We start from the raw sequence: 27420 nt of genomic DNA, 5'->3' as shown, positions 1-27420 counted from the left end.
TTATTCTTATTATTTTCATTTTTCAATACTTATTTTCGTGTCATTAATGGGTTCGTGTCGTGTTGACCCGAAACGGTTCGTGTCGTTAATGGGTTCGTGTCGTGTTTGTGTCTGAGGGTAGCGGGTCGTGTTCGTGTTCGTGTTTGAGGTTTTCTTATCGGGTCGTGTTTGTGTTTGTTGTTATCGTGTTCGTGTCGTTATCGTGTCGACACGATAACGACCCGACACGCACGATTTGCCACCCCTAATGAGCAGTTAATAAATTTATCAATATAGGAATGGATATTGTTGAAATCTTACTTTTTATTTATAGATATAGAAAAGAATAAATCTATTATAAGATACCAAAGTGGATTAATACGTGGTGTGTCCAACGAATGAATCTTTGACAAATGGGAGTAGAAAAGGGCCCACTTCCACTAGACATGCACACTTGTAAAGTTATTTTTAGAAAATATACATTAGACTATTTTCATTAAAAACTACTTAATCTTTAAATATGAAAAATAATACGTCTTAAGTATAATATACTATGTACATACTTTTAAATAAAAATTATATTTTCGTATTAAGCTACTGACTACATGTATAATTGTTTATATGCGTTAAAATTAAAGAAGATGGAAAAATAAAATTATTGTCAAGCTTTTTTATTTGTGCTGATTTTTTAATTATATATGTACTTATTCCCATAAATTTTAAAAATAATAGTATCAATTATTTTATTATATGATTATTTGTGTAGAGTTTTCAATTATGTAATCATCACCATAAAATTTTAAACAATACTAACAAAGTTTATGGTTATAATTTTTATTGCGGCAAAAAAAAAGATAAGTATTATTATTAGTAATTTAAGTATGCAATATATTATATGCAGGAGTCGACTAATATTTTATGGATATAATTTTTTTTCTTATGTACTTATGTATATAAATTATATAATTGAAAATTCTACAAAAATAAAAAGTATAGCCATTATTTCATTTTTCTATATTCTTTTTCACAAGCATGTAAACGATTATATACATACTTAGTAACTTGACATGAAAATAAAATTGTATTATGCCTATATTTAATTTTAGTATGGACATATATTATTATTTAAGAGGCAAAATAAAATCATGGTAATATCAATTTAATTATCATGTAATTTTCCATATAATTAGTCTACTGAATATCTTCCAAAAATAATTGCATTAAAATTCAAGTCTAGTTGGATGTGGTTCTCCATTTGTCAAATATTCATTAGTTGGACACACCACATATTAATCCATTTTGATATGGATGGATCACTGAATATTTTCTCATATTATAAGCTGAAATCAAACCTATTATAGGATCAATTGCAGATTTGGAATACTAATTGTTCGCGATTGGTTTTTCATTTGTAACGCATATATAATAGTGTCGATATCCATTTATTTTCTTCTTTATATACTTCTCATTAGTTCTCTATTTCGTTGTTGTGATAATCTAGAGAAAGATGATGTCGTGCTGCTTCTGTAACGCGAATACTTACGATTACGGCTACGGTTACGGGCAACTGACAATCTGCTTAGCCTGCTTCGAAGGGGGGAAAAGCATAATCTTGTTGACCAACAAGCCTAAAAAAATTAAAACTATCAACAATGATTCTTTTTCTCCATCAAGTTCCAATAAGGTACCATTTTGATTTTGAAAGTAGTACTATAAATTTTATAGTGATTTAAACAATTATATGATGTGTGTGTAATAGGGATTTGTGAAGGCCTTGAAGTGGATGAAGTTGCAAGAAGAGAAGATAAAGTTGGAAGATGAGAAGATGACTTATTTAAGTGGCTTTGCTACCGCTTTGAAGGATCAAATCCACACTGATATTCAAGTCATGTCCGGTGACAACAAGCCCCCGATACCCGCTCATAGAGGAATATTGGTATGTACAAATAAATTCATGGTTCTGATCTTGAACTGACAACGGTCGATTTTGGCTGATTTTTCCCTTGTTTGCAACGAATATGTCGATTTTTATAGATTTTGCTAAATTCTTGCTTCGAGGGATTATAGAATTTGGAATTTATAAGTTAGATGACTTTTAGAAATTAAATTCGTATGCTTTTATGTGAACCTTTTATTTTAGAAAGTTTTAGTTTTTTATTTTATTTTCTCTCCTTTTTTTATTCTTTTCCCTTGCAAAATAAAAGAAAATTCTTGTATTTTGTGAAAAAAATAGAATGAAAAAACTGAAATATAATAAAAAGCAAAAATCCTCTAAAATGAAAAATTGGCATGTCATCTCATATTTTAAAAGGTGTGCCTATTTAATCTAGAAACTGAAAGGCTATCGAATTTAGTCCTATATTCTGACAACTATAGCAGTTTTCAGTTAAGCCTGTTGGTATGTAACAAATCTAATGTATTTGGCTTGACATATAAATTCACGGTTTCGATTTTGAATCAATGGAATTGGAATTGGATGCCGAATCTGATTTAGCCGGTTAAATAATGCATCACTAGTGCATTACGTCTGACTATATGTTATAATCTATAAATCCACAGGCAACAAGATCGACAATATTTCGTAACATGTTGGATTCAGACCAATGCAAAGCTCCGGCAAATCAAACGATAACGCTATCGGAGCTGAATCACGAGGAACTAGAAGCCCTACTCGAGTTCTTGTACAGTGGAAGCCTTCCAAAAGAGAAGATGGAGAAACTTGTTTGCCCGTTGGCTTTAGCTGCAGACAAATACGAGATCCCTTTCCTGCAAAAGTTTTGCCATCAAGTGATGCTTGGATCACTGAAGTCATCCAACGCACTTGATATCTTGGAAATATCCGACACTTGCAACAACAAAAACCTCAAAGAAACAGCCCTAAGCTTCATTGTAAGAAACATGGAAGAAATAGTTTTCTCCCCTGGCTTTGATGACTTCGCGCTCAAGAATCATCATCTACATACACAGATCACAAGGGCATCCCTCACGAATAAAAAAAGAAAGATTGGTGCTTAGTTTGATTCTATAGATTTTTCCTTCCTTTTCTTTTGCATTATTTTTTCCTCTCTTAGTTGAAGACAGTCCACCAAGGCGTACGCAAGAGCCAACGTAATCCTCGTCTCTAGGGATATTTGTGTGAAGAATTTTATAATCAACTTGATGAATTAATTTCGAGATACACTTTACTATGCTTTCATATTATTCCTTTTTTCAGATATTAAATGTCACATATTAGTCATTTAATATGCCCATCATTTACTTGTACTATTTTTTAATAATGATGTAAAAAAAGTAGACTTTTGTTTATGGACAATGAAGTGTAAAGGATTAACTTTTATCATAACTATTTTTCCTTAACATTATAAATGTACTGATTGATACAAAAATAGAAAAGCATATCTACCTCACATATTCATGCATCTCTTATGTTTTTCGAATAAAAATAAAAGTGGAGCTGGCCTTCATTAACCTTAGCGGGCTGACCCGATTAGCCCGCTAATATTAGAGTATATAACCCGATTAGCTCGCTGGGCTAACCCGAAACCTCAACGGTTACGAGGACTCGGATCCTCTGCTGTGCCTCAAGGCACAACATGAGATGCTGTGCTCCAAACGCAGAGGTTTCTATATGAAACGCAGATGTTTGGTTTCAATGCACTTTCTCATTCTTTTCAATATTTTAAACATTAAATGCACCTATCCTTTTTACTGTAGTTCTATGTTTTTGAAAAATACTAGTAGTACATATAAGTATTCATTATTTCACCATTCATATTCTGTTATCCAACCTTTTATATCCACATTCTTAGCTGATCATTTTATATTATGATGATTTCAGCTTTTAGCTGATTATTATTATTTATTTTGTTTTATTTTGTTTTAGCCGATTATTATTTTACTTAACGAATGATAATTATAATTAGGGAATTAAATAGATACTCCCTCCGTCTCATGTTACTCGTACTTTTTATTTTAGGCCGTAAATTTGAGATTGATTTTTTAGTATAATTAAATTAAAATTTTAAGTGTAATGAGACATAACTTAATAAAGGGGCTCTTAACTTAATCTAATACTCTCTCCGTCCAATGTTACTTGCACTCTTCCATTTCGGCTCGTCACAAACTACTTACAATATTTATAGTTTAAGTTAGAATTAAAGTTTTTAATTAATATGTTAGATTAAGTTAAGAGCCCCTTTATTATGTGATGTCTCATTACACTTAAAATTCTAATTTAATTAGACTAAAAATTCAATCCCAAATTTGCGGCCTAAAATTAAAAGTGCGAGTAACATGGGACGAAGGGAGTATATTAATTAAATACATTAATTCTAACTTAAACTAGAAAAATATAAGTAGTTCGAGACGGGCTGAAATGTAATAGTGCAAGTAACATGAGACGGAGTGAGTATTAAATAATCAAACACACAGTAATAATATTACAATATTTAGAAATAAAATTAAAATAATTCAGTGATAATTTAAAATAGATATTAAATAATAAAATAAAATATAAATCTAATGTGACGAAAATACTTGCATTATAAAAAACTGAATTTTATAAAGGTTTTAAAGCATCCGCAGCGGTGACGTCCCTCCGTCCGTCCGTCCGTCCGTGCCGCTGAGCACGAGCTCGTCCGTCCGCTGCTGCGAGCTGTCCGTCCGTGTCAGCGGCACGGCGCTGCTCTTAGCTAAGAGCATGTACGTGCCGCTGAGCAGCCCTACGTGGCGTATTCTTATTAGTCAACGGCTAAATTCGATTTTTTATTTTTATTCTTTTTAAAATTTAAAATTTATTTAAAAAAATATTTTTCCACTTCCCAAAAAATTATATCCGTTTTCTACCCACTTTTAATTTATTTTTCAATTTTTTTCCCCCAAAATTCACATTTTCATCTATAAATACCCCCACTTCAACACAAAAAATTCCCATAACACTTTAATTATAGGAATTTTTAATTTGTAGGATTTTAATTATGTATTTTTTTATTTTCTAGAATTTTAATTGTGTATTTTCATTTTTTAGGATTTTAATTATGTAATTTTTATTTTTTAGGACTTTAATTATGTAATTTTTATTTTTTAATATATTTTTTATAATGTAAAAATGTTTTTAGTAATTGAAATATTTGAATTGAATAATAGAATAGTGGGACCCTTGAGCTTGTCCTTAGCTAAGAGCACGGATGTGGGTGTTGTGCTCTTAGCTAAGGACAAGGAGTAAAAGTGGGTCCGGGCCCACCTCCGTGCTCTTAGCTAAGAGCACGGATGGGGATGCTCTAGGTATGTCAAAGAATATAAAATGAAAGGCTAAAATTAGACAACAATGTATGCGCATTTAATGTTTAAACTATTGAAAAGAATGAAAAAGTGCATTGAAACCAAACATTTGCGTTTCATATAGAAACCTCTGCGTTTTGAGCACAGCATCTCATGCCGTGCCTTGAGGCACAGCAGAGGATCCGAGTCCACGGTTACGATTGTAAATTTTGAACCCAATAAAATTGCAGCTCGATTAGCCCACGTTTGCTGGCAACTGAGTAGAGTTGGCCCAAAATTTGTTGGATGACCCGATTGATATTCCTAACTAGCAGGTTTAAGGGCTAAGTTGGGCCCTTCGAATTTCGGTTTAGGTTCCTTAAATTATCAAGGCCAATGGGCTTATTCCTATTGTATGTTCTAATTAATTAATTAATTCATAGTTAGTGACAGAGCCAAAGTTAGACAGGCCACCGGTCAAGCGGGGACTTGGCCGGTGTTGGAGCCACTACACCATGTTCGCCACCATACGGTCCCGTTTGAGTTATGTTTCCGGCCTCTTTATGAGAGTGAAAATGAGGTGTTGTTGAAGAAGACCTACTACAGTATGGGCCAGTAATTGTTTTGTTGTTGGGCTATTTCAATTGATTGGACCTATTATACGAGTGAATTACATTTTTAGGCTCTATACTTTCAGCGACAAACATTTGCGGTCCCTATACTTGCAAAATATCATTTGCGGTCTCCATACTATACCAATTACTCGTTTCAGGTGCTTTTTCACTTTTTGACCAAATTTTAGGACAAAAACACTCCCAAAAGTCTAAAGGACATTTTTGTACACTCACCTCCAAAAATAGATACTTATTTTGATATTTATGTTAATTTAGATACTTTAACTGTGATTTATATTTTATTCAAATATTTTTTGTTTGGATTGGTTATAGTATAAAATATATGCATAGTTTTAATCTTGGATTTTAACTTAATAAATTCGATTTATTATAAAGCACATATTATATTTCCTCAAACTAAGATGAATCAATTAAAATGAAATTTATAAAAAAAATGATTCACATTTTAAAAATATTTAGAAATCTTTAAAATATTGTGGCTTTTAAGCACAACTAATTTAATAATATATTAATATTTCAAAAGTATAGAGTAATAGCAATTAAAAATAACATTATATTGGTGTTGTTTTTTTATTGCCAACTAGGTTGCTTCTTCCTGAAGCTCAAAATCATTTTAATTTATGTCAGTTACACTCACATATTCAGCCATTCTCATTCATTCAACAATGACCATTTATTCTCCTGCAGAATTTCTACAAGAGCTAAACATAATTTGTATAATTTGAAAAAAAATTGAAGAAGAAAAACTGGAAAAAATAAAATAAAATTGGGTAGGCACTTAAGCCACACCCTTCTTTTTGCTAGTTCTGCTCATAACCAATCCAAACAAAAATTATTCGAATAAAACACAAATCATAGTTAAAGTACCCAAACTAACATAAATATCAAAATAAATACCTACTTTTAGAGGTGTACAAAAATGCCATATAAGTTTTTGGGGGCGTTTTTGTCCAAAAATATGATCAAAAAGTGAAAAAAACACCTGAAATGAGCAAGTGGTATAGTATGGAGACTGTAAATCATATTTTGTAAGTGTAGAGACGGCAAATGTTCGTCGTTGAAAGTATAGAGCCTAAAAATTTAATTCACTCCTATTATACTTATATTTCAGGTTTTATAAGAAATTATGAAAACCCTTTTAACTCTGGCCTCGAAAAGACCAAAATCATTGATTGAATTGATGAAAAGCCATTGTGTCTACCTACGATTGTGTCCATGCACACATAAAGAAATCATTCATGCCTTAGTTGCATTGCTTGATGAGAATTTTAATGCACAATAATGATGGGGATTATGTTTTTAATTTTATGAAATGTATGGTAACGTAAGATTAATATATATGAACCCGTTGGTTATAAATTTATTAATAAAAAACAATTTTAATTAAATTATTAGAATTTTTCTCCTAAAACAATTTTTTAAAAAAAATATCATAGATAGATAGATTATGAAAACCCTTCAGTTTTAAGCCCAAATTCTCCCAACCCACGTCTTTGTATCTTCTATGCAGTAGTAATGTTTTATTTTAGTTTCTAAATCAAAATTACAGATAAGTTTGACTATAGGTATGCATCAATATATTTTTAATATAAAGTGATGATGTTGAATTGTCAACTTACTTTCATTTTAAGATATGGTGTATAGTAAAAAACTTATTATCATATTATTATTAATAGGTTTGTAAATTTCATAATCCAACTATATATAATTCATTAATTTATACTGCTAGCTCTATTAAGTTAGTTTAGAGCATGATCTTTCATAATCGTATCTATAAAAAAGAATAATTCCAATCTATTATAGGATCGACTGCAGATTTGGATCCCTAATTGTTCTCGGTTTGTTATTACCTTTGCAACGCATAATTCATTTTGTTATTTATATGCTTCTCATTAGTACTCTTGTTTTCGTCGTTGTGAAGAGAGAAATGACGTGCTGCTTATGCGCACCGAATATTTATAACAATTATAACCGTTACGGGGTATGGATAATCTGCCCAGCCTGCTACGAAGGGGCGAAAGGCACAATCATGTTGGCCAACAATAATGATTCTTTTTCTCCAACAATTTCCAATTACCTGGTACCATTTTGATTTTGAAAGTAGTACTCTAAATTTATATTGATTTAAACAATTATATGATGTGTGCAATAGGGATTTACAAAGGCCTTGAAGTGGATGCAGTTGCAAGAACACAAGATGAAGTTTCAAGATGAGAAGATGAAGTTTTACGATGAGAAGATGAATTATTTAAGTGGCTTTGCCACAGCTTTGAGGGATCAAATCCACACTGATATTCAAGTTATGGCCGGTGACAACGAGCCCCCAATACCCGCTCATAGAGGACTATTGGTATGTACTAATAAATTCACGGTTCCGATCTTGAACTGATAATCCACGATTTTGGTTTTAACATGTCAATTTTTGCCTAAATTCTCCTATAAAATTGGTTCGTTATTTTTGAGAAATTTTAGAATTTGGGATTAAATTAGTTGATGAATTAAGTTTGTATGCCTTTCTATGAGGGGATTTTTGCCTTTTTTTTTTAATTTAATTTTATTTTTTATCTTTTTCTTATTCTTTTTCGTCACAATATACAATAAAATCTCTTATTGTTTAGTTTGGTCCATTCTTGTATTTTGTGAGGAAAAAGAAGGAAAAAACGAAATAATAAAAAATATATTAAAAAATCCTATAAAATAAAAGGTTTGCATGCTCTGAAACCATATTTTGAAGGGCGGACGAATTTAATCTCATATTCTAAACTATAGCCATTTTCAGTTAAGCATGTTGGTATGTAACAAATCTAATTTGGCTTGATAAATAAATTCACGGTTCCGATTTCGAATCAGTGGAATTGGAATTGGACCGGTAGAACTGGTATGTCGATTCTAATTCAGCCGGTTAAATAATGCATCACTAGTGCATTACATCTGACTATATGTTATACTATATATATCCACAGGCAATGAGATCGACAATATTTCGTAACATGTTGGATTCAGACGAATGCAAAGCTCCAGCGAATCAAACGATAACGCTACCGGAGCTGAATCACGAGGAACTAGAAGCCCTACTCGAGTTCTTGTACAGTGGAAGCGTTCCAAAAGAGAAGATGGAGAAACTTGTTTGCTCGTTGGCTTTAGCTGCAGACAAATACGAGATCCCTTTCCTGCAAAAGTTTTGCGATCAAGTGATGCTTGGATCACTGAAGTCATCCAACGCACTTGATATCTTGGAAATATCCGACACTTGCAACAACAAAAATCTCAAAGAAAGAGCCCTATGCTTCATTGTAAGTAACTTGGAAGAAATAGTTTTCTCCCCCGGCTTTGATGACTTTGCGCTCAAGAATCCTCATCTAAATACAGAGATCACAAGAGCATCCATCACGAATAATAAAAAAAGAAAGATTGGTGCTTAGTTTGATTCACATTGGGGTAATCTTGTAGTTCATACTGGGTTGAGAGGATGGGCTGTTTGGTCAATCCATGGATTTTCCTTCCTTTTATTTTGCGCATATCCTTCCTTTTCTTTTTGTCTCATTTTGATCATCTACTCTAGGGATACTTTTGTTAGAAGTGCATAATGTCTATAGGCACATTCATTGATTTTATCACCAACTTGATGATTAGTTTAAAAATTCAAGGCTTTCATATTACTCCCTCTTTTACCAGTGTGTGCTATGCACGAAAATTATACTCACAAATTATGTATGAGATTAATTTAAGAAATGTTAGAATTATAATAAAAATAAAAATAAATTATCTATCCATCTATACATACATATATAAAAGGCGAGTTTTGGCCATCATTTTGAATTTTCATAAATTTTGAGCAAAATTTCTAATATTTACTCCCTCCGTCCCCGATTAGGAGTCACAAATGTGGGTGAATTGAGTTAGTGGAATGTGGAACCTACTTATTATTTATGGTAAAAATGAAGTGTAACTCTTAATTGGGGACGGACCGAAATGAAAAAGTGTGACTCTTAATCGGGGACGGAAAAAGTATAATTTTTGGGCAATATATTTAATATTTGAAACTTAGTTTATATCAAATAGTAAATGACATCAATTTTAGTGAAAAAAAACTACCGCATCAATTTTTCTTTTATACATATAAATGTAATCATGAGACCATTAATATTAAATTTATTAGTAGTATATAATTATCAATAATTTTGATGCTATTTATTATAGAAATTGAATACTTTGACTCTCAAATTATTGTTGATTTAATTTTTTATACGTTTTTCAACTTTACATTACAATTTGGGGTTGAATATTTTAATTATCAAATTATTATTGACTTTCTATGTGTGTTTTTTCACGTTACGGATATTGGGGGAATGATTTATGTGTGTTTATAAAGCATTAACCCCACCAATTAATTTTCTCATATTTAAGGTGCCAATTATGGGTTTTGGATTTGGGAAGTTAAAAAGGTTTATTTTTTCTTATAAAATGAAAAGTTTTGCAAGAGGCTTCAATTTTTTCAGTATAAATATATGACATTTTGTAGTCTACAATCCACGTATTCCTACCTTTTTTCCACTATATATTCTTCGCTACTGCAGAAATCCAATCCGATTTTAGGTAATGTTCTAATTCTACATCAATATTGTTTTAAAATGAGATTAATTTTCTACATGGTGTTTTTTGTTTCATTTTTGTATAATAATCTTTGCTTTGAACTCACAATTCATTCTCTAAATTATTTTGTAATTGGGGAATTGTTTTTTTCTGTGATCTATTTATATGATTTTTTGCTATCCTAAATTCACAAATCAAAATATCACCTCTAATTTTCCTTACTATTTATTATTTATTTTTTATAATTATGTTAATGTATTTTGCGTTGTTGGTTATTTTAATCCTTTTTTCAATTTTGATATCTGATCAATTGCTAACTAATTAGCAATCCAAAACTAAGGTCAATTTTTAACCATTAGATTAGTAGATCTAACGATTGATATAATGTCAAATGCATTATACTTTAAATTTAAATAATTATTAAATAAAATAAAGGGTATTAATGTCAATTCCCTTTTATTAAAATTTTCTTAAAACTTTAAATTTACGTAACTCTCTCAATTTAAATTATTTTTTCACAAAAAATATATCAAATTAAAGGTAATTTTATAAGGATTCTAACGAGATCTCAATTGCATATGTTCAGACGATGTTCGGATGATGAAATTTGGTGATTTGTATTTCAGTTTTTGTGTATGTTGATGATTTGACGAAATCTCAATACAATGTATCTCAGTATAATGAATGTAAAATCTCAATAATGCATGTGAAAATCTCAATAAAACAGGGTTGATATTTTTGTGTACTTGTGTCGAAATACTCATGTCATTGCGTTGATATTTGTAATACATATTAATATTAAAAAAAACACGAAAATTATGAAACGATGATGAAATTTGATGATTTTTATTTCAGTTTTCGTATATGTTGATGATTTGACGAAATCTCAATATAATGCATATAAAATCTCAATATAATGCATGTAAAATCTCAATATAATGCATGTGAAATTTCAATAAAACTGGGTTGATATTTTCGTGTACTTGTGTTGAAATACTCATGTCATTGTGTTGATATATAATACACTATGCTAATATAAAAAAAATATGAAAATTATGATATGATAACAAAATGACGATCTTGCCCTTTTGTTGATATTTGGTTTACTATTTATTGAGATTCGTAAAATTTAATCTCATCCACTCATTTTAAAATCTAAGGGTGAAAATTTGGTCTTAATTTTGGATTATGATGCTATAAGCAACAGTAAATGACCCTATATTTATATACTATTATTTTTATTATAGTCAATGGTTCTTTCCTTCCACGCAATTACAATGATTTGAAATTTTGAATTATTTTTAAATTTTACACGCTTTTCTATTTCAGGAACAAAAATAATAACTTCAACCCCAGTCCATTGGAAAAGAAAGAAAGAGCGAACATCATATCCAAAGAAAGCAAGACGAATGATTCACTGAGTTGCCCTTTTATTTATGATAGATTCATTTTTTTAAGATAATATGATAGATTTTTTTCATTTATGTACTAATAATGTTTGCTTTCACTCTCAATTCATTCTCTCGATTATTTTGTGATTGGGGTTTTTTTTTGTTTCAATAATCTATTAACAATATTTATTTTCTCTACACATATATTTATTTTGTTTTTGCGTGTAGTTATTACTTTATTTTTATAATTTTTATTAATTTTAAGTAAATTAAAATCTGTGCATCGCACATATATTTAATAGTATATTTAAATTGTTTTGTGATTTTTAACCTTTTGATAATAGAGTTATATTTGACTTTAAGTAATTAATTCAAGAGTGAACTATATCAAAAGTCTCTGACCTTTCCAGTCGTGATACAGTAGATCCCTCAGAAAAAAAAAATATCTCCGAATGTCTCTAACCTTAAATATAATCATGTATCTTGTTTTTGTAGCTAATTTCCGGATCAAAATACCCAAATGCCAAGGCATTTCAGTCAAAGTACCCGCAACCTGCAGACCTACTCCGCACCCACCTACACTGATTTGCAGACTTTACTCATACTTTTGTCAAATCATATTTGATATTTCTACGTGCTTATATTTACCTTGCTATATTTTTAAGGGTTTTTTCTTCGATTCATTTCTCTTCTTCATAGATTAGATTAGAAGTAATTAAAAGATATTTAGTCTATTCAACAAAATATGAACAGGAATAAAGGCGCGCATGTATGAATATGATGAATCTCCAAACTGCAGTGGCGGACATGTTAAGAGGCGGGGAAGGGCTTAAGCCCCTCCCAAGAGTTCCATTTTCTTGATTTTTCTACTTTCAAATTTTTTGAAAATTCTGAAAATCATTTTCAGCCTTCACTAAAATATTGTTTCAGACGCCTAAATGATGAGATGTTGAAAGGTAAGGAGGGGCTGAATGAAAGTAAAGTATCGAAAATTACAGAGTTGAAAAATGTAACAACAATGGCTGCCGTGTAGCTAATGAAGAAGAAGACGTATTATTATTACTTCTATTACTAGTAAATTACCTTGTAAAAACATTTTATTAAATAAAGTGCTGCTTTAAAGGTTGTAAACGAAATTTAAAAATGAATATCAACCAATAGAAAATCTAATTATAGGGTTTCACGACAAAAACCATCATTTACAAAATATAATTTTAATTTTCTTTCCACGTAATTTATGTAAATTCAATAATTTAAAAGTATTGGACTAGTTTTATACTATAATAACATGTTTATGTATATTAAAGTCGTGTTTTCAATTTTTCATATGACATTGACTAATCTAAATTAAAAATTGATAACTCACCAGGTGTGAACAAAAATAATAATTATGTCACAATTATTCAGGAACAGGAACGGTAGATGTTGTGCAACATGCAGGCTGCCATTTTCAGCATTCTTACTGAGATGACCATAATGCCCTTTTAGGGCTTAAGGGCATTTTAGTCAGAAAAAATAAGATGCGTGATTATATTTAAGGTTAGAGACATTCAGAGATATTTTTTTTTCCGAGGGACATGCAGTGTCACAACTGGAAAGGTCAGAGACTTTTGATGTAGTTCACTCTAAAAATCAAAATATGAATTTACTATAAAGAAATTAAATCGATCCGTGCATCGCACGGGAGTGACACTAGTACATATATAAAAGACGAGTTTTGACCTCAATTTGAATATTTATAAGTTTTGAGTACAAATTTGAATATTTTATATACAAATTTGAAATTAAATCGATCCGTGCATCGCACGAGAGTGACACTAGTACATATATAAGAGCATCCACAATGGATGCCCGATCGCGCGCCCGATCGGCCGAGATCGGGCTCGGGCGTGGTCGGGCATCCATTGCAGCCCTCGGTCACGCCCGAGCGCGACCGATAGTTCGGTCGCACCCGATCCCGAGCCCGATCGATCGGGCGTGAGCTCGGGCGCCCATTGCAGAGGCGCGCCCGAGCCCGAGCCCGAGCCATAATTTTTTTTGTTTTGTTTTAATTATTTAACCCTAATTTAAACCACTATAAATACTCCATTTTCTTCACTTTTCACACACTAAACCTTTCACTTTCTCTTCTATATTCTCTCAATATCCACACTTCCAACAATGGATCCGAGTCAATACCCGAGCCCGAATAATGTCGACGACGATATACCCGAGTCACTAGTTTGGTTTTTTCTTTTTTTTAGTATTTTAGTTTTAATGTATTTTTTTTTTAATCTAAGTATGATGTAGTTCCACTTTTCTATTAAGTAATGTAGTTTTTTTTTTGTGCATTTGTGGTGTTTGAAATAATATATTTTGATAATTTATAGTAATTAAAAACAAATTAAAAAAACAATGATTTAAAATTGAAATGAAAAGTGGATAAGAGATAGGGCATGCACTAGGGCTCCACCATTGCAGAAAGATAGGGCATGCTGACGTGGCAACCACTAGGGCTCTCACTAGGGCTTCCACTAGGGCATCCACAATGGATGCCCTAAAAGGCGAATTTTGGCCTCAATTTGAATATTTATAAGTTTTGAGTACAAATTTGAATATTTTATATACAAGTTTTGGGTTTCATAACAATTTTTTTCTCCATTTTATTACCTTTAAACGATGTAACCAAAAAAAAAAGGGAAGAGGTTGTGCACTTAATGTCTCTTTTTTTAATGATTATATTGGAAACGGTTCTCCATTAAATTACAACCGTTATGCACGTAATTCATATTCAAATCCATGATTACAAAAATCATGTAACTGCCAATTGTAGACCTTAATATATGGGGTGAGGAAATTATTAAATCACCATCATTATGCATTTAATATAAATCCATGACTAAAAAATATTGAAGGTTATAAAAGGGGAAGTATCCATGGTATATTTCAAACCGATATTTTTTCCGCTATCGAACCAGTGACTTCGTCGTTGTGATAATCTAGAGAGAGAAATGTCGTGCTGCTTATGCGAACTGAGGCATTACGATGATTACGATTATTATGTCTGCTCATCCTGCTATGAAGGAGCGAAAAGCATAATCTTGTTTACCAACTTGCCTAAAAAAAATAAATCCACCAACAACGATTCTTTTTCTCCATCAATTTCCAATAAGGTAGTACCATTTTGATTTTGAAAGTAGTAGTATAAATTTATAGTGATTTAAACAATTATATGATGTGTGTAATAGAGATTTGTAAAGGCCTTGAAGTGGATGAAGTTACAAGAAGAGAAGATAAAGTTGGAAGATGAGAAGATGACTTATTTAAGTGGCTTTGCTACCGCTTTGAAGGATCAAATCCACACTGATATTCAAGTCATGGCCGGTGACAACGAGCCCCCGATACCCGCTCATAGAGGATTATTCGTATGTACCCAACAAATAAATTCATTGTTCCGATCTTGAACTGAAAATCGACGATTTTGGTATCACCTCTAACTCGGTTTGGTTTTTTGCTAATTTTTCCATGTCAATTTTTGTCTAAATTCTCCTATAAAATTGGTATGCTATTTTTGAGAGATTTTAGAACTTTCTACGAACTTTTTATTTTAAGGGATTTTTGCTATTTTTTAATCTTATTTTTTCTTCTTTTTTTTTATTCTTTCCCCTCCATAATATGAAATAAAATCTCTTCTCGTTAGTTTGGTCCATTATTATATTTTGTCGAAAAAGAATGAAAAAGTGCAAAAGTCCTCAACATAAAAGTTGTCATGCCCCACGACCATATTTTGTAAGGTGTGCAAATTTATCCAAACACTGAGACGATGTCGAATTTAATCTCATATTCTGATGAAAAGTCTAGCCGTTTTAGTTAAGCCTATTGGTATGTAACTTCACGGTTCCAATTTTGAATCGGTGGAATTTGAATTGGACCGGTAGAACCGGTATGCCGATTTTGATTAAGCCGGTTAAATAATGCATCACTAGTGCATTACATCTGACTATATGTTATATTATATACATCCACAGGCAATGAGATCGACAATATTTTGTAACATGTTGGATTCAGACGAATGCAAAGCTCCGGCGAATCAAACGATAACGCTACCGGAGCTGAATCACGAGGAACTAGAAGCCCTACTCGAGTTCTTGTACAGTGGAAGCGTTCCAAAAGAGAAGATGGAGAAACATGTTTGCTCGCTTGTTTTAGCTGCATACAAATACGAGATCCCTTTTCTGCAGAAGTTTTGCGAAAATGAGATGCTTGGATCATTGAATTTATCCAACGTTCTTAATATCTTGGAAATATCTGACACTTGCAACAACAAAAACCTCAAAGAAACAACCCTAAACTTCATTGTAAGAAACGTGGAAGAAATAGTTTTCTCCCCCGGCTTTGATGACTTTGCGCTCAAGAATCCTCATCTAAATACAGAGATCACAAGGGCATCCATCACGAATAATAAAAAAAGAAAGATTGGTGCTTAGTTTGATTCACATTGGGGTAATCTTGTAGTTCATACTGGTTGAGAGGATGGGCTGTTAGGTCAGTCCATGGATTTTCCTTCCTTTTATTTTGCGCAGATCCTTCCTTTTCTTTTTGTCTCATTTTGATCATCTTCTCTAGGGATACTTTTGTTAGGAGTGTAATGTCTATAGGCACGCACATTCATGGATTTAATCACAAACTTGATGATTAATTTCCAGATTCAAGGCTTTCATATTACTCCCTCTTTTACCAGTGTGTGCTATGCACGAAAATTATACTCACAAATTATGTATGAGATTAATTTAAGAAATGTTAGAATTATAATAAAAAGAAAAATAAATTATCTATCTATACATATAAAAGGCGAGTTTTGACCTCAATTTGAATATTTATAAGTTTTGAGTACAAATTTAAATATTTATATACTCCCTCCGTTCCATAGTAATGAAGGCGTTTCTTTTCGGCATGGGGATTAAGAAAAACTGTTTTAGGCGAGTTAAGTAAAGGATGAATAAAGTGGAAAATGAAAAAGGTGGAGAGATAGAGAAAAAAGTAAGAGAGAGTAAAGTATGTGAAAAATGTGTTGACTTTTACTAAATAAAGAAATCTCTCTATTACTATGGAACGTACCAAAATGACAAAATGACTTTATTGCTATAGAACGGAGGGAGTATAAGTTTTGGGGTTCATAACATTTTTTTTCTCCATTTTATTACCTTTAAACGATGTAACCGAAAAAAAAATGCAAGAGGTTGTGCACTTAATGGTCTCTTTTCTTAATGATTATATTGGAAACGGTTCTCCATTAAATAACAACCGTTATGCACCTAATTCAAATTCAAATCCATGATTACAAAAATCATGTAACTGCCTATTGTAGACCTTAATATATGGTGTGAGGTAATTATTAAATCACCTTCATTATGTATTTAATATAGATCCATGACTAAAAAATGTTAGAAGGTTATAAAAGGGGAAGTATCCATGGTATATTTCAAATCGATATTTTTTTCCGCTATCGAACCAGTGACTTTTTTTATTCATTGTTCCTATATAAAAAATGATGTAACCCGTACATTATTTTTTTAAGAAGCATCCATGAGATATCGGTCTTGCTATTTCTATGTAAATGTTGTATATACATATATGCAGGATCTATAGACGAGAGAATACTGTCGATTTTGCTAAACTTCTAGTATTTGGCATTGGAGGCTGTAGGATAGTCGGTAATAGATAATCCTTTTAATGTTTTCAGTTGAAATTGATTTTGTACAATGATGATGTGTAGAAATCAAAAGCGAAGAAGAGTGATGTTGGTGGTTTGATGTTTTGTATTTTTGGATCTCATTCGTCGTTGGTGAATTTTTCTGCCAATTAAGTATGATGACAATGGATTCTTCTTTAGGATTTATTTGGGGGCAAAATGGGTGGTTGATTATTTAATTTATTTGTATTAATACTAAATAAATGTATTGATTTAATCATTGTAGTGTGTTTTAGTAGATTTATAATTTATGGTACAAATTATATATGTGTACAATATCGGCTCTAAATTTGTTAATTTGTAATGACTCATTTTGTGTTTCTAAAATTAATTTTTTATTGATGTGTTGATGATTGGTCTATAGTTATTCTCTACATAATTATGTGTAGTTTGTATTATAAGTAGTAAATTGAGTTGTTTTTCCATATGATCTAAGTCGCAATATGATATGAAATTTTTGTCAAATAGTATTTTAGCTTTAGTCAATTTTATTTGCACAATTTTGGATTTATGTAACACACTTTATTAATTAAGTGTTAATAGTTTTGTGTTGCTTTGGTTGATTTCATGATTTATAATTTTTACTTATATAACTTACATTTAAAATTTTCAAAATAATTTAGTACAACGTATATACTCCTTATTTAATTACTATAAAACAAAATAAGACTATCCTGATTACAAAATTATATTTCAATAAATATATAATGGTGCAATTCTTATAATTTCGGTAATTTGGATTTGTGTTTATATAGATTTCCTAAGTGTATTTGTAGAGTATTTAGAATATAAGTAAAATTAATGTGTGTTTGCAAATATTTTTATTGTATTTATTGTTATGACCATATAATTTTTATAGTATGAAGTTTTATCAATGTATATCATATTATTGTTACATGGAGTATTTAATTAGTTTTATAAAATAAATTAAATATATGTTCAACGTACTGGTGTGATACTAGTTAGTATAAAACAACATGAATGTACATGTAAAAGTGAATTTATCATTATTGGGGCCGCGTCGGTGATCAAGAACCGGGGCTATTGCTGTGGGATAGAGCTCTGACCCGTGCAACAGTGGATTCTCTCGTTGAGAGGGGTGGAGCTCCACAATCATGAGTCTGTTTAAAAACTTTATTAATTTATTAATTTAAAAAAATTTGCTCTTTCAAGTCACGTTTGATATAACTGCAAAACTAATCATGTTGGATATCATATAAATATATAATAGCCAAATATAGTAATGTAGTACGTATCAACAAACTAATTTTCACTAATTAATAGTACTAACTTTTTAATTAAAATGGTGTATTAACAAATTAATAAATTTTTTCATTATAATGTCAGTTTTGTAGATATTTTCAAAACTCCACTTTTATATACGCATAGATATAAATTTCACTTTTACTATTTGTATTGTAGATTTTACATCTCACTATCTCATTCTATACATATTCTATTTTGATAAGAATATATAAAATTAGAACACATATTTGTTTATGGAAGAACACATTTTTTTTTTGAGTTAGGTTTTGTGTTATTTTGAATATGTTGCTTGTATCAAAATTACAGGATAAGTTTCTTATGTAGTTAAAAAAATTACTATTAATTAGGAATGGATATTTGAAAAATCTTGTTATATAGGTGTGCATGGATATTTTTTTATTAAAACCATGGAATGACATGGATATTTTTTTTATTAAAACCATGGAATTGTCAACTTCAAGTACTTCAAGCAAATAAAACAAATACTCCATCTGTCCATTATTTAAGGATTTTGCTATTTTAGGTTGTTTATAATTTATAGAATTATTTACTTATTTTATTTTTAGTATGCAGACTTGCATTCCATTAACTTTTTAGACTTACAAATCCAATATAAAACTTGTACTTCAAATGTGTGGTCATGTTAAAATGCACATTGCATCTAATCCACAACTAAGACCATTCCTACACCATTAGATCTTAAAATGAGTGGATGAGATTAAAACTCATAGATTTCAATAAATAGTAAATAAAATATCAGCAAAAGAGTAAAATAGTCAATCTATTAGTATAACATACTCCATCCGTCCATGAAATATGTCATATAAATAGTCAATGCACACATAAAAAATCATTCATTACCATAATTACATTGCTTGATGGGAATTTTAATGCACAATAGTTATTAATAATGATGGGATTAATATTTTTAACCCTAAACCCTAAATAATTTTTCTCCTAAAATAACTTTTTTTAAAAATATCTCCAAAATTCCCCTTTATATATTTACGTGTAAATAGATTAGATTATGAAAACCCTTCAGTTTTAATTAAGCCCAAATTCTGCCAACCCATGTCTTTGTATCTTCTATGCAGTAGTAATGTTTTATTTTAGTTTGTAAATCAAAATTACAGATAAGTTTGATTATAGGTATGCACCAATATATTTTTTTAAAATAAAGTGATGATGTGAATTGTCAACTTTCTTTCATTTTAAGATATAGTGTCGTATCCCGTGAAAATTGTAAAGAGTAGTATTACATGTGTATAAAATTAAATAATAATAATAATAATATTATTATTATTATTATTATTATTATTATTATTATTATATTTGTCAATTTCATAATCCAACTATGTATAATTCATTAATTTATACTCCATTAAGTTAACAGATTTGGATTCCTAATAGTTGTCGATTTGTAAATTGGATTCCTAATAGTTCTCGATTTGTTTTTCCTTTGTAACGCATAATTTATTTTGTTGTTTATATTCTTCTCATTAGTTCTCTTCTTCGTCATTGTGATAATCCAGAGAGAGAAATGTCGTGCTGCTTATGCGAACCGAGGCCTTACGATGATTACGATAATTATGGGCTACAGACAATCTGCTCATCCTGCTATGAAGGGGCGAAAAGCATTATCTTGTTGACCAACTTGCAGCCTAAAAAAAATAAATCCACCAACAACGATTCTTTTTCTCCATCAAGTTCCAATAAGGTACCATTTTGATTTTGAAAGTAGTAGTATAAATTTATAGTGATTTAAACAATTATATGATGTGTGTAATAGGGATTTGTAAAGGCCTTGAAGTGGATGAAGTTGCAAGAAGTCAAGATTAGGTTTCAAGAAGTGAATATGAAGTTGCGCGATGAGAAGATGAATTATTTAAGTGGCTTAGCTACCGCTTTGAAGGATCAAATCCACCCTGATATTCAAGTCATGGCCGGTGACAACGAGCCCCCGATACCTGCACATAGAGGATTATTGGTACGTATGCAACATATAAATTCATGGTTCCGATCTTGAACTGAAAATCGACTATTTTGGTATCACCTCTAACTCGGTTTGGTTTTTTGGCTAATTTTTCCATGTCAATTTTTGTCTAAATTCTCCTATAAAATTGGTATGCTATTTTTGAGAGATTTTAGAATTTGGGGTTAAATTAGAAGACGAATTAGGTTCTTATGCCTTTCTACGAACTTTTTATTTTAAGGGATATTTGCTATTTTTTAATCTTAGTTTTTCTTTTTCTTTTTTATTCTTTTCCCTCCACAATATAAAATAAAATCTCTAGTTTGGTCCATTTTTGTATTTTGTGGAAAAAGAATGAAAAAGAAGAAATAAGAAAAAAAATGCAAAAATCCTCTAACATAATAGTTGTCATGCCCCACTATCATATTTTGAAAGGTGTGCGAATTTATCCAAAAACTAAAACGCTGTCGAATTTAATCTCATATTCTGAAAACTCTAGCCGTTTTAGTTAAGCTTATTGGTAAGTAACTTCACGGTTCCAATTTTGAATGGGTGGAATTTGAATTAGACCGGTAGGAATGGTATGCCGATTTTGATTAAGCCGGTTAAATTATGCATCACTAGTGCATTACATCTGACTATATGTTATACTATATACATCCACAGGCAATGAGATCGACAATATTTCGTAACATGTTGGATTCAGACGAATGCAAAGCTCCGGCGAATCAAACGATAACGCTACCGGAGCTGAATCACGAGGAACTAGAAGCCCTACTCGAGTTCTTGTACAGTGGAAGCGTTCCAAAAGAGAAGATGGAGAAACATGTTTGCTCGCTTGTTTTAGCTGCAGACAAATACGAGATCCCTTTTCTGCAGAAGTTTTGCGAAAATGAGATGCTTGGATCATTGAATTCATCCAACGCACTTGATATCTTAGAAATATCCGATACTTGCAACAACTAAAACCTCAAAGAAAGAGCCCTAAGCTTCATTGTAAGTAACATGGAAGAAATAGTTTTCTCCCCCGGCTTTGATGAATTTGCGCTTAGGAATCCTCATCTAAATACATAGATCACAAGGGCATCCATCACGAATACTAAAAAAAGAAAGTTTGGGGCTTAGTTTGACCCACATTGGGATGATATCGTGGTTCGTACGGGGTGGAGATGATGGGCATGTTTGTCGGTCCATGGAATTTTCTTCCTTTTCTTTTTTCGCCTAGGAAGATTCACGCATTTTATTATCATCTTGATGTATTAATTTTGAGACAGACTTTCATGTTACTTGAATTTTATTTTAAATAATAATATATAAATTCAGGATATGTATTCTTTGATTGTATATATTCTTTGAATCGTTGCTTGAATTAAAATTACATATAAGTTTCTTATTTAGTTAAAAAACTTATTAATATAGGAAAGGATATTTGAGAAATCTTATTATTCTTGATTATAGGTGTCCATCAATATTTTTATTAAAATCAAGGAAGACTAAAGACTAAGAAAAAAACTGTGAAGGGCATTTTTAATGCAATTAAGGATGTTAATTGGTGCTTCGAAATATACCATAAACACTTCAAAATGTGTCATTATTGTTAGTGTCCCAACTAAAATTAGAGGACGCACATGGAAGCGTCATATATAAGCAAAAGATTAAATTAAAAATTAATTTATCCTTCGTTTAGGTAATTGTTGTTATTTTTTTAAAATTTTCCAACGCAAGTAATTGGGACTCAATTTTTATGTCCCTAAAAAACAAATTTTTATAGTGGAATGACGTGGAATTGTCAACTTAAAGTACTTAGTAAATCAATAGTATTATTACACCTTTTGTGAACCAACAAATATTCATTTATAGAGCTTTCATATATTACTTCTTATGATATTAAGTACTATCTCTGTCCCTGAAAATTTGATACACTTCACTTTTACCATTTTTGGTAGTGGACCCCATATTCCACTAACTCATTCATACTCACATTTTATTATAAAACTAATACTTTAAAAGTAGGACCCATATCCCACCAACTTTTTCAACTTACTTTCCTTTACATTTCTTAAAACTCGTGTCGGATCAAAATGTAGCAAATTTTGGAGGACGGAGGTAGTAACTCATATTGTCATTTAGAATGTCCATCTTTATATGTCTCAGTTTACCGTTACTATTTTAAACAAATGGATTTCACATTTTATTATCTCATTTCATTATTTTTGCACCAATTTTCAAACAAGCACGGAATTAAAAAGAACATTATTTATGGACGTATAAAGGATTGACTTTTATCATAACTTGTTCACCATGCACACTCGTAATAATTGTGAGATTATAGTAGGCAAAATTAGCCCGGCCCAGCTAGCTAGCAGGGTAAAGGGCTAGTTGGGCCCAAAAATTTGAGGCCCACAAATTATGATGTCTAGATCAGGGATTGCATTCGAAGATAATGCATAAAACTCATTTAAAACATTGTGACTCGTCGACAATAATTATCATGTGAAAATTCTTAAAGCGTTACATATTAAATAAAATATTTATAATGTTATTATTATATTGTTAAATATCTCATAACCCAGTTACGATTAATTAATTCATATTAATCTAATTTAGCTCATGATCATTTTTTTTAAAAAGAATTAAATCTATTATAGGATGAAATCAAATCTTTTATAGGATATATGATATTAGATTTGGATTCCCTAATATATGTCAATTTGTTTTCCCATTCTAACGCATAATACTACTTATAATAAGAAATCCATTTAAATTCTTCTTTATATTCTTCTGATTAGTCTTCCTCAATCTTCATCGTCGTTGTAAAGTGTTTCTGATATTCTAGAGAGAGAAAATGCGGTGCACCTATTGCAAAGAGCTTCCTCAATCTTCGTGGCCTCCTTCAAATTTAATCTGACTAGCCTGCTGCGAAGCGCAGAGAGGCATACTCTTGTTGACCAAAAAAATTGAAAATGATAAATCCACCAACAATAATCTACCTTCTTCATCAAATTCCTGTAAGGTGCCATTTTGATTTTGAAAGTAATAGTAATTTATAGTAGTGATTTGAAAATTTGCATACGTATATAATTGATGTGTTTAAATCACTAAATTGTACTCCCTCCGTCCTAGATAATTCATCCCAGTTCCTTTTTTACACTCATTTTGCAAAAATAATAATAAATAGTTAAAGTGGAGAAAAAGTAAAGTAAAAGAGAGAATAATGTAGAGAATAGTCTTATCTACATTATTGTTTCTCTTATTTTACTTTCTCTCTACTTTACCTATTTATTATTATTTTTGCAAAACGAGTGTGAAAAATGAACTGGGACGAATTATCTGGGACGGAGGGAGTAATAGGGATTTGTAAACGCCTTGAAATTGATGGATGAGATGAATCGGGACATGAATCAGCAGAAGTTGCTAAGTGAGAAGATAACTTATTTAAGTGGCTTTGCTAACGCTTTGAGGGATCAAATCCATACCGATATTCAAATCGTGCCCGGTGGTGACAACGAGCCCTCGATACCCTCTCATAGAGCGTTATTGGTATGTAACTAATCCCCGGTTTCGATTTTGAACGACTATTTCTGTTTCAGCTCTAACTCGGGGAGTGGTTCAATTAAAAACTATCTTAATACTCCATCCGTTTCACTATAGTTGAGTTATTTTACCATTTCGGGAAGTTTCTTCATAGTTGAGTCATTTCCTTATATGGTAACTTTTTTCTCTCTCTTACTTTATTCTCTCTACTATATTCACTTTTTACTTTATTCTCTCTACATTTTCCTCTCTCTTACTTTTTTATATATTTATTTAACACAACCAATATTCATTTCTAAAACTCCGTGCCGAAAAGTTTCGCCTCAGCTATGGCGAAACGGAGGGAGTACCATATAAGTTGGCAACACAAGTTGTCAACTGATAAGTTCTCAGTTTTCATTTTAAGATAGTTCTTTATTAAACTACTTGTTGGTTTTTCTTTTGCGGATTTGGCTTATTTTTACTTTGTTCTCAACGAATTTGTTGGTTTTCTAGTTTTGTCCAAATTTTCCTAAATATTGGTATGCTAGTTTCGATTCAGAATGTTGGTATGGTGTAACAAATCCAACGTACTTCGGACCGGATCGGAAATTTCGATTATACAATGCATTACTAGTGCATTACATTTGAGTATATGCTATATTACATGGGGACAATTTAGTAGATTAGATGACTCATCTATCATGAATTTATATGAACATAATTAACCTAAAATATCCTTCCTTCGTCCCATAACAATAGCTTCTTTTTTCATTCTGAGGTGTCCTACAAAATTAATCCACTTATACTTTTGACATGTTTTTTTTCTCTAACTGGTAGGCCTCATTCTCCACTATTAATACTCCAATCACATCACTTTTTATTTCTATGGCTCTTCTATTTGACCAATTTGCGTTAAATCTCGTGTCGTCCCCAAAGTTCCATTTTATGGGACGGATAGAATACTTATGATCTAATTATATTTTGTTTATTTATCTTCCTACCAAACTGCCCCTATACTCCACAGGCAACACTATCGACAATATTTCGAAACATGCTGGATTCGGACCAATGCAAAGCTCCGGTGAATAAAACGATAACGCTACCGGAGCTGTCTCGTGAGGAACTAGATGCACTACTCGAGTTCTTGTACAGTGGAAGTCTTCCAAAAGAGAAGATGGAGAAACACGTTTTCTCGTTGGCGGTCGCTGCAGAAAAATACGAGATCCCTTTCTTGCAGAAGTTTTGTGCAAATGAGATGCTTGGATCACTGAATGCATCCAACGCTCTTGATATCTTGGAAATATCCGACACTAGCTCCAACCAAAACCTTAAAGAAACAACCCTGAGCTTCATTGTAAGAAACATGGATGAAATAGTTTTCTCTTCCTCCCACGATGCCTTCGCGATCAAGAATCCTCATCTAACTACACAGATCACAAGGGCATCCCTCACGGATATTAAAAAGAGAATAACTGGTGTTTAGTTTGTTCCACATTGGTGTGATCTCGCAGTTCGAACTGGGTGGAGATGATGCACCCAGTCCATGGATTTTCCTTCCTTATCTTTTGCATATACACTTAGATAGCTTTCATATTATTCCTTCGTCTAGATGTCTCATTTGATGATTTAGCTTCGAGATATATATACTTACATTCATAGTATTCCTTTCTCTGATGTTAAATATCTCACTTATAATGTAATAAATAGATATATACCGCATTTCAATATTGTTCTTTTAATTTACTTTCATTTACATTTCGCAAAACATACGACGGAGTTAAAATGAGAGTATAAGGGATTGACTTATATCAGAACTTGTTCACCATGCACCCTTGTAATAATTGTGAGATTAGACACTACAAAAGAAATGTCAGTTTACCGACTGAATAACCGACGGAATATTCCGTCGCTAATTTTTTTCCTTTTTTAATTAATGTATTTTTCGTCGGTAAAAAAAAAAATTATCGACGAGTTCTCCGTCGGTAATTCCGTCGATAAACTGACATTTTTTTGTAGTGAGAGTGGCAAATTAAGCCCAGCCTGATTGGTTAACGGGGTTAAGGGCAAAGTTGGGCCCGTAAATGTATTCTTTTCTTTTTCCCTCAACATATTCTGTTTTTCGAATCTATACAATATATAAAAGGGGAGTTTTGGGAAGTTTTGAATAATCATTTTATGCTGAGGGATGTAAATGCAATTAATATAAAATTCAGAAATTAATTTTAATAAATATATAATCCTAATATGCATATATAATTCGTTATTTTAGCAATGTTGGTTTCCCACGTTTGAGATTAGTTTCCCATCATGTTTCATACTATATACATGAGTGATAAATTTAAATTACAAATTTATCCAGAATTTTCAGTTTCTGCACCAATATTCTCCTTATCTGCCACCACACCGAGGCGCCGCAACCGCCACCGCGTACGTCCATTCCGTAGTGAACTATGATTTGGAAATTGAGGCGATTTTACATACGCTTTTTTCTCAACTTCGCCGCTCTTTTCCTTCTCGATTTTATCCGGTAGTTATTTTCCGCTTCCTTTCGTTTCTGGAGCTGCCACGCCTCTATAAGTACGTACGCCTCAATTCGCCCCTATTTCTCCCGTTTATGGCTTTTACTTACTGTTTCCATTCCAATTTCGGTTTGCACTTTATTTTTATTTATTTTTTTTACCAATAATTGATGTTTTATAACTGGTAGTTGATTTAATAAAGAGAAATTACTGCAAGTTTGTAGAGAATTTATACAGTGGTACAGTTTTGACTGACTCTAGAGGCGCGTAGTGGAAAAAATGTAATTGATGGATATTTCAATGTGTGCTATTTCAGAACATGGCTTTGCTGCAGTTGATGGTGAAGTTGGCTTTTGTTATCTAAATAAGCACTTTTGGGTCAGGGGCTTACTGATGGCTAATTGTTCATGAAATGTATAGTTGCTGTTGAAAACGTGTGAATATGGGGGAAAAGAGAAAGGCCTTTGTCCTTTCACTTCTTGTAACCTCCAAATGTTTATGAGGTGCCTTCATGGCAAGACCTCTCATATGTTCTCTCCTATCGTATAAATAGGTGGGT

At 31.5% G+C, this 27420-nt stretch overlaps 3 protein-coding genes and 2 pseudogenes across 3 annotated transcripts; all 5 read left to right on the top strand.

The window, feature by feature from the left end:
* Positions 1 to 1452: 1452 nt before the first annotated feature.
* LOC125216157 (BTB/POZ domain-containing protein At3g56230-like) lies at positions 1453 to 3111 on the top strand. The gene is made up of 3 exons (XM_048117797.2): positions 1453 to 1663; positions 1739 to 1915; positions 2539 to 3111. Exons 1-3 carry the CDS (start codon positions 1487 to 1489, stop codon positions 2992 to 2994), a joined length of 810 nt encoding a protein of 269 aa, XP_047973754.2. The 5' UTR covers positions 1453 to 1486; the 3' UTR covers positions 2995 to 3111.
* A 4690-nt stretch (positions 3112 to 7801) lies between these two features.
* On the top strand, positions 7802 to 9511 carry LOC125203668 (BTB/POZ domain-containing protein At1g01640-like). Its single transcript, XM_048102071.2, has 3 exons — positions 7802 to 7953; positions 8026 to 8223; positions 8837 to 9511. The coding sequence occupies exons 1-3, from the start codon at positions 7903 to 7905 to the stop codon at positions 9293 to 9295; spliced, it is 708 nt and encodes a 235-aa protein (XP_047958028.2). The 5' UTR covers positions 7802 to 7902; the 3' UTR covers positions 9296 to 9511.
* Positions 9512 to 14847: 5336 nt separating this feature from the next.
* LOC125192473 (BTB/POZ domain-containing protein At3g56230 pseudogene) lies at positions 14848 to 16328 on the top strand (annotated as a pseudogene).
* Positions 16329 to 20394: 4066 nt separating this feature from the next.
* Positions 20395 to 21951, top strand: LOC125192468 (BTB/POZ domain-containing protein At1g01640-like; annotated as a pseudogene).
* A 1134-nt stretch (positions 21952 to 23085) lies between these two features.
* LOC125192459 (BTB/POZ domain-containing protein At3g56230-like) lies at positions 23086 to 25825 on the top strand. The gene is made up of 4 exons (XM_048090040.1): positions 23086 to 23091; positions 23756 to 23839; positions 24178 to 24366; positions 25367 to 25825. Exons 1-4 carry the CDS (start codon positions 23086 to 23088, stop codon positions 25823 to 25825), a joined length of 738 nt encoding a protein of 245 aa, XP_047945997.1.
* Positions 25826 to 27420: the final 1595 nt, after the last annotated feature.

Source organism: Salvia hispanica, chromosome 2, assembly GCF_029641045.1.
Source record: "Salvia hispanica isolate PSC_SH4W2 chromosome 2, Shi_PSC_v1, whole genome shotgun sequence".
Classification (NCBI taxonomy): Eukaryota; Viridiplantae; Streptophyta; class Magnoliopsida; order Lamiales; family Lamiaceae; genus Salvia; species Salvia hispanica.
This window is presented reverse-complemented; position numbering and strand designations above follow the sequence as displayed.

Excerpts from the sequence above, each read along its gene's own strand:
- LOC125216157 (XM_048117797.2), top strand. The coding sequence starts at position 1,487 with ATGATGTCGTGCTGCTTCTGTAACGCGAATACTTACGATTACGGCTAC. Across the intron at positions 1,664-1,738 it reads CTCCATCAAGTTCCAATAAG|GGATTTGTGAAGGCCTTGAA; the intron begins GTACCATTTTGA and ends TGTGTGTAATAG. Across the intron at positions 1,916-2,538 it reads CCGCTCATAGAGGAATATTG|GCAACAAGATCGACAATATT; the intron begins GTATGTACAAAT and ends ATAAATCCACAG.
- LOC125203668 (XM_048102071.2), top strand. The coding sequence starts at position 7,903 with ATGTTGGCCAACAATAATGATTCTTTTTCTCCAACAATTTCCAATTAC. Across the intron at positions 7,954-8,025 it reads CAACAATTTCCAATTACCTG|GGATTTACAAAGGCCTTGAA; the intron begins GTACCATTTTGA and ends TGTGTGCAATAG. Across the intron at positions 8,224-8,836 it reads CCGCTCATAGAGGACTATTG|GCAATGAGATCGACAATATT; the intron begins GTATGTACTAAT and ends ATATATCCACAG.
- LOC125192459 (XM_048090040.1), top strand. Across the intron at positions 23,840-24,177 it reads CTTCATCAAATTCCTGTAAG|GGATTTGTAAACGCCTTGAA; the intron begins GTGCCATTTTGA and ends AGGGAGTAATAG. Across the intron at positions 24,367-25,366 it reads CCTCTCATAGAGCGTTATTG|GCAACACTATCGACAATATT; the intron begins GTATGTAACTAA and ends TATACTCCACAG.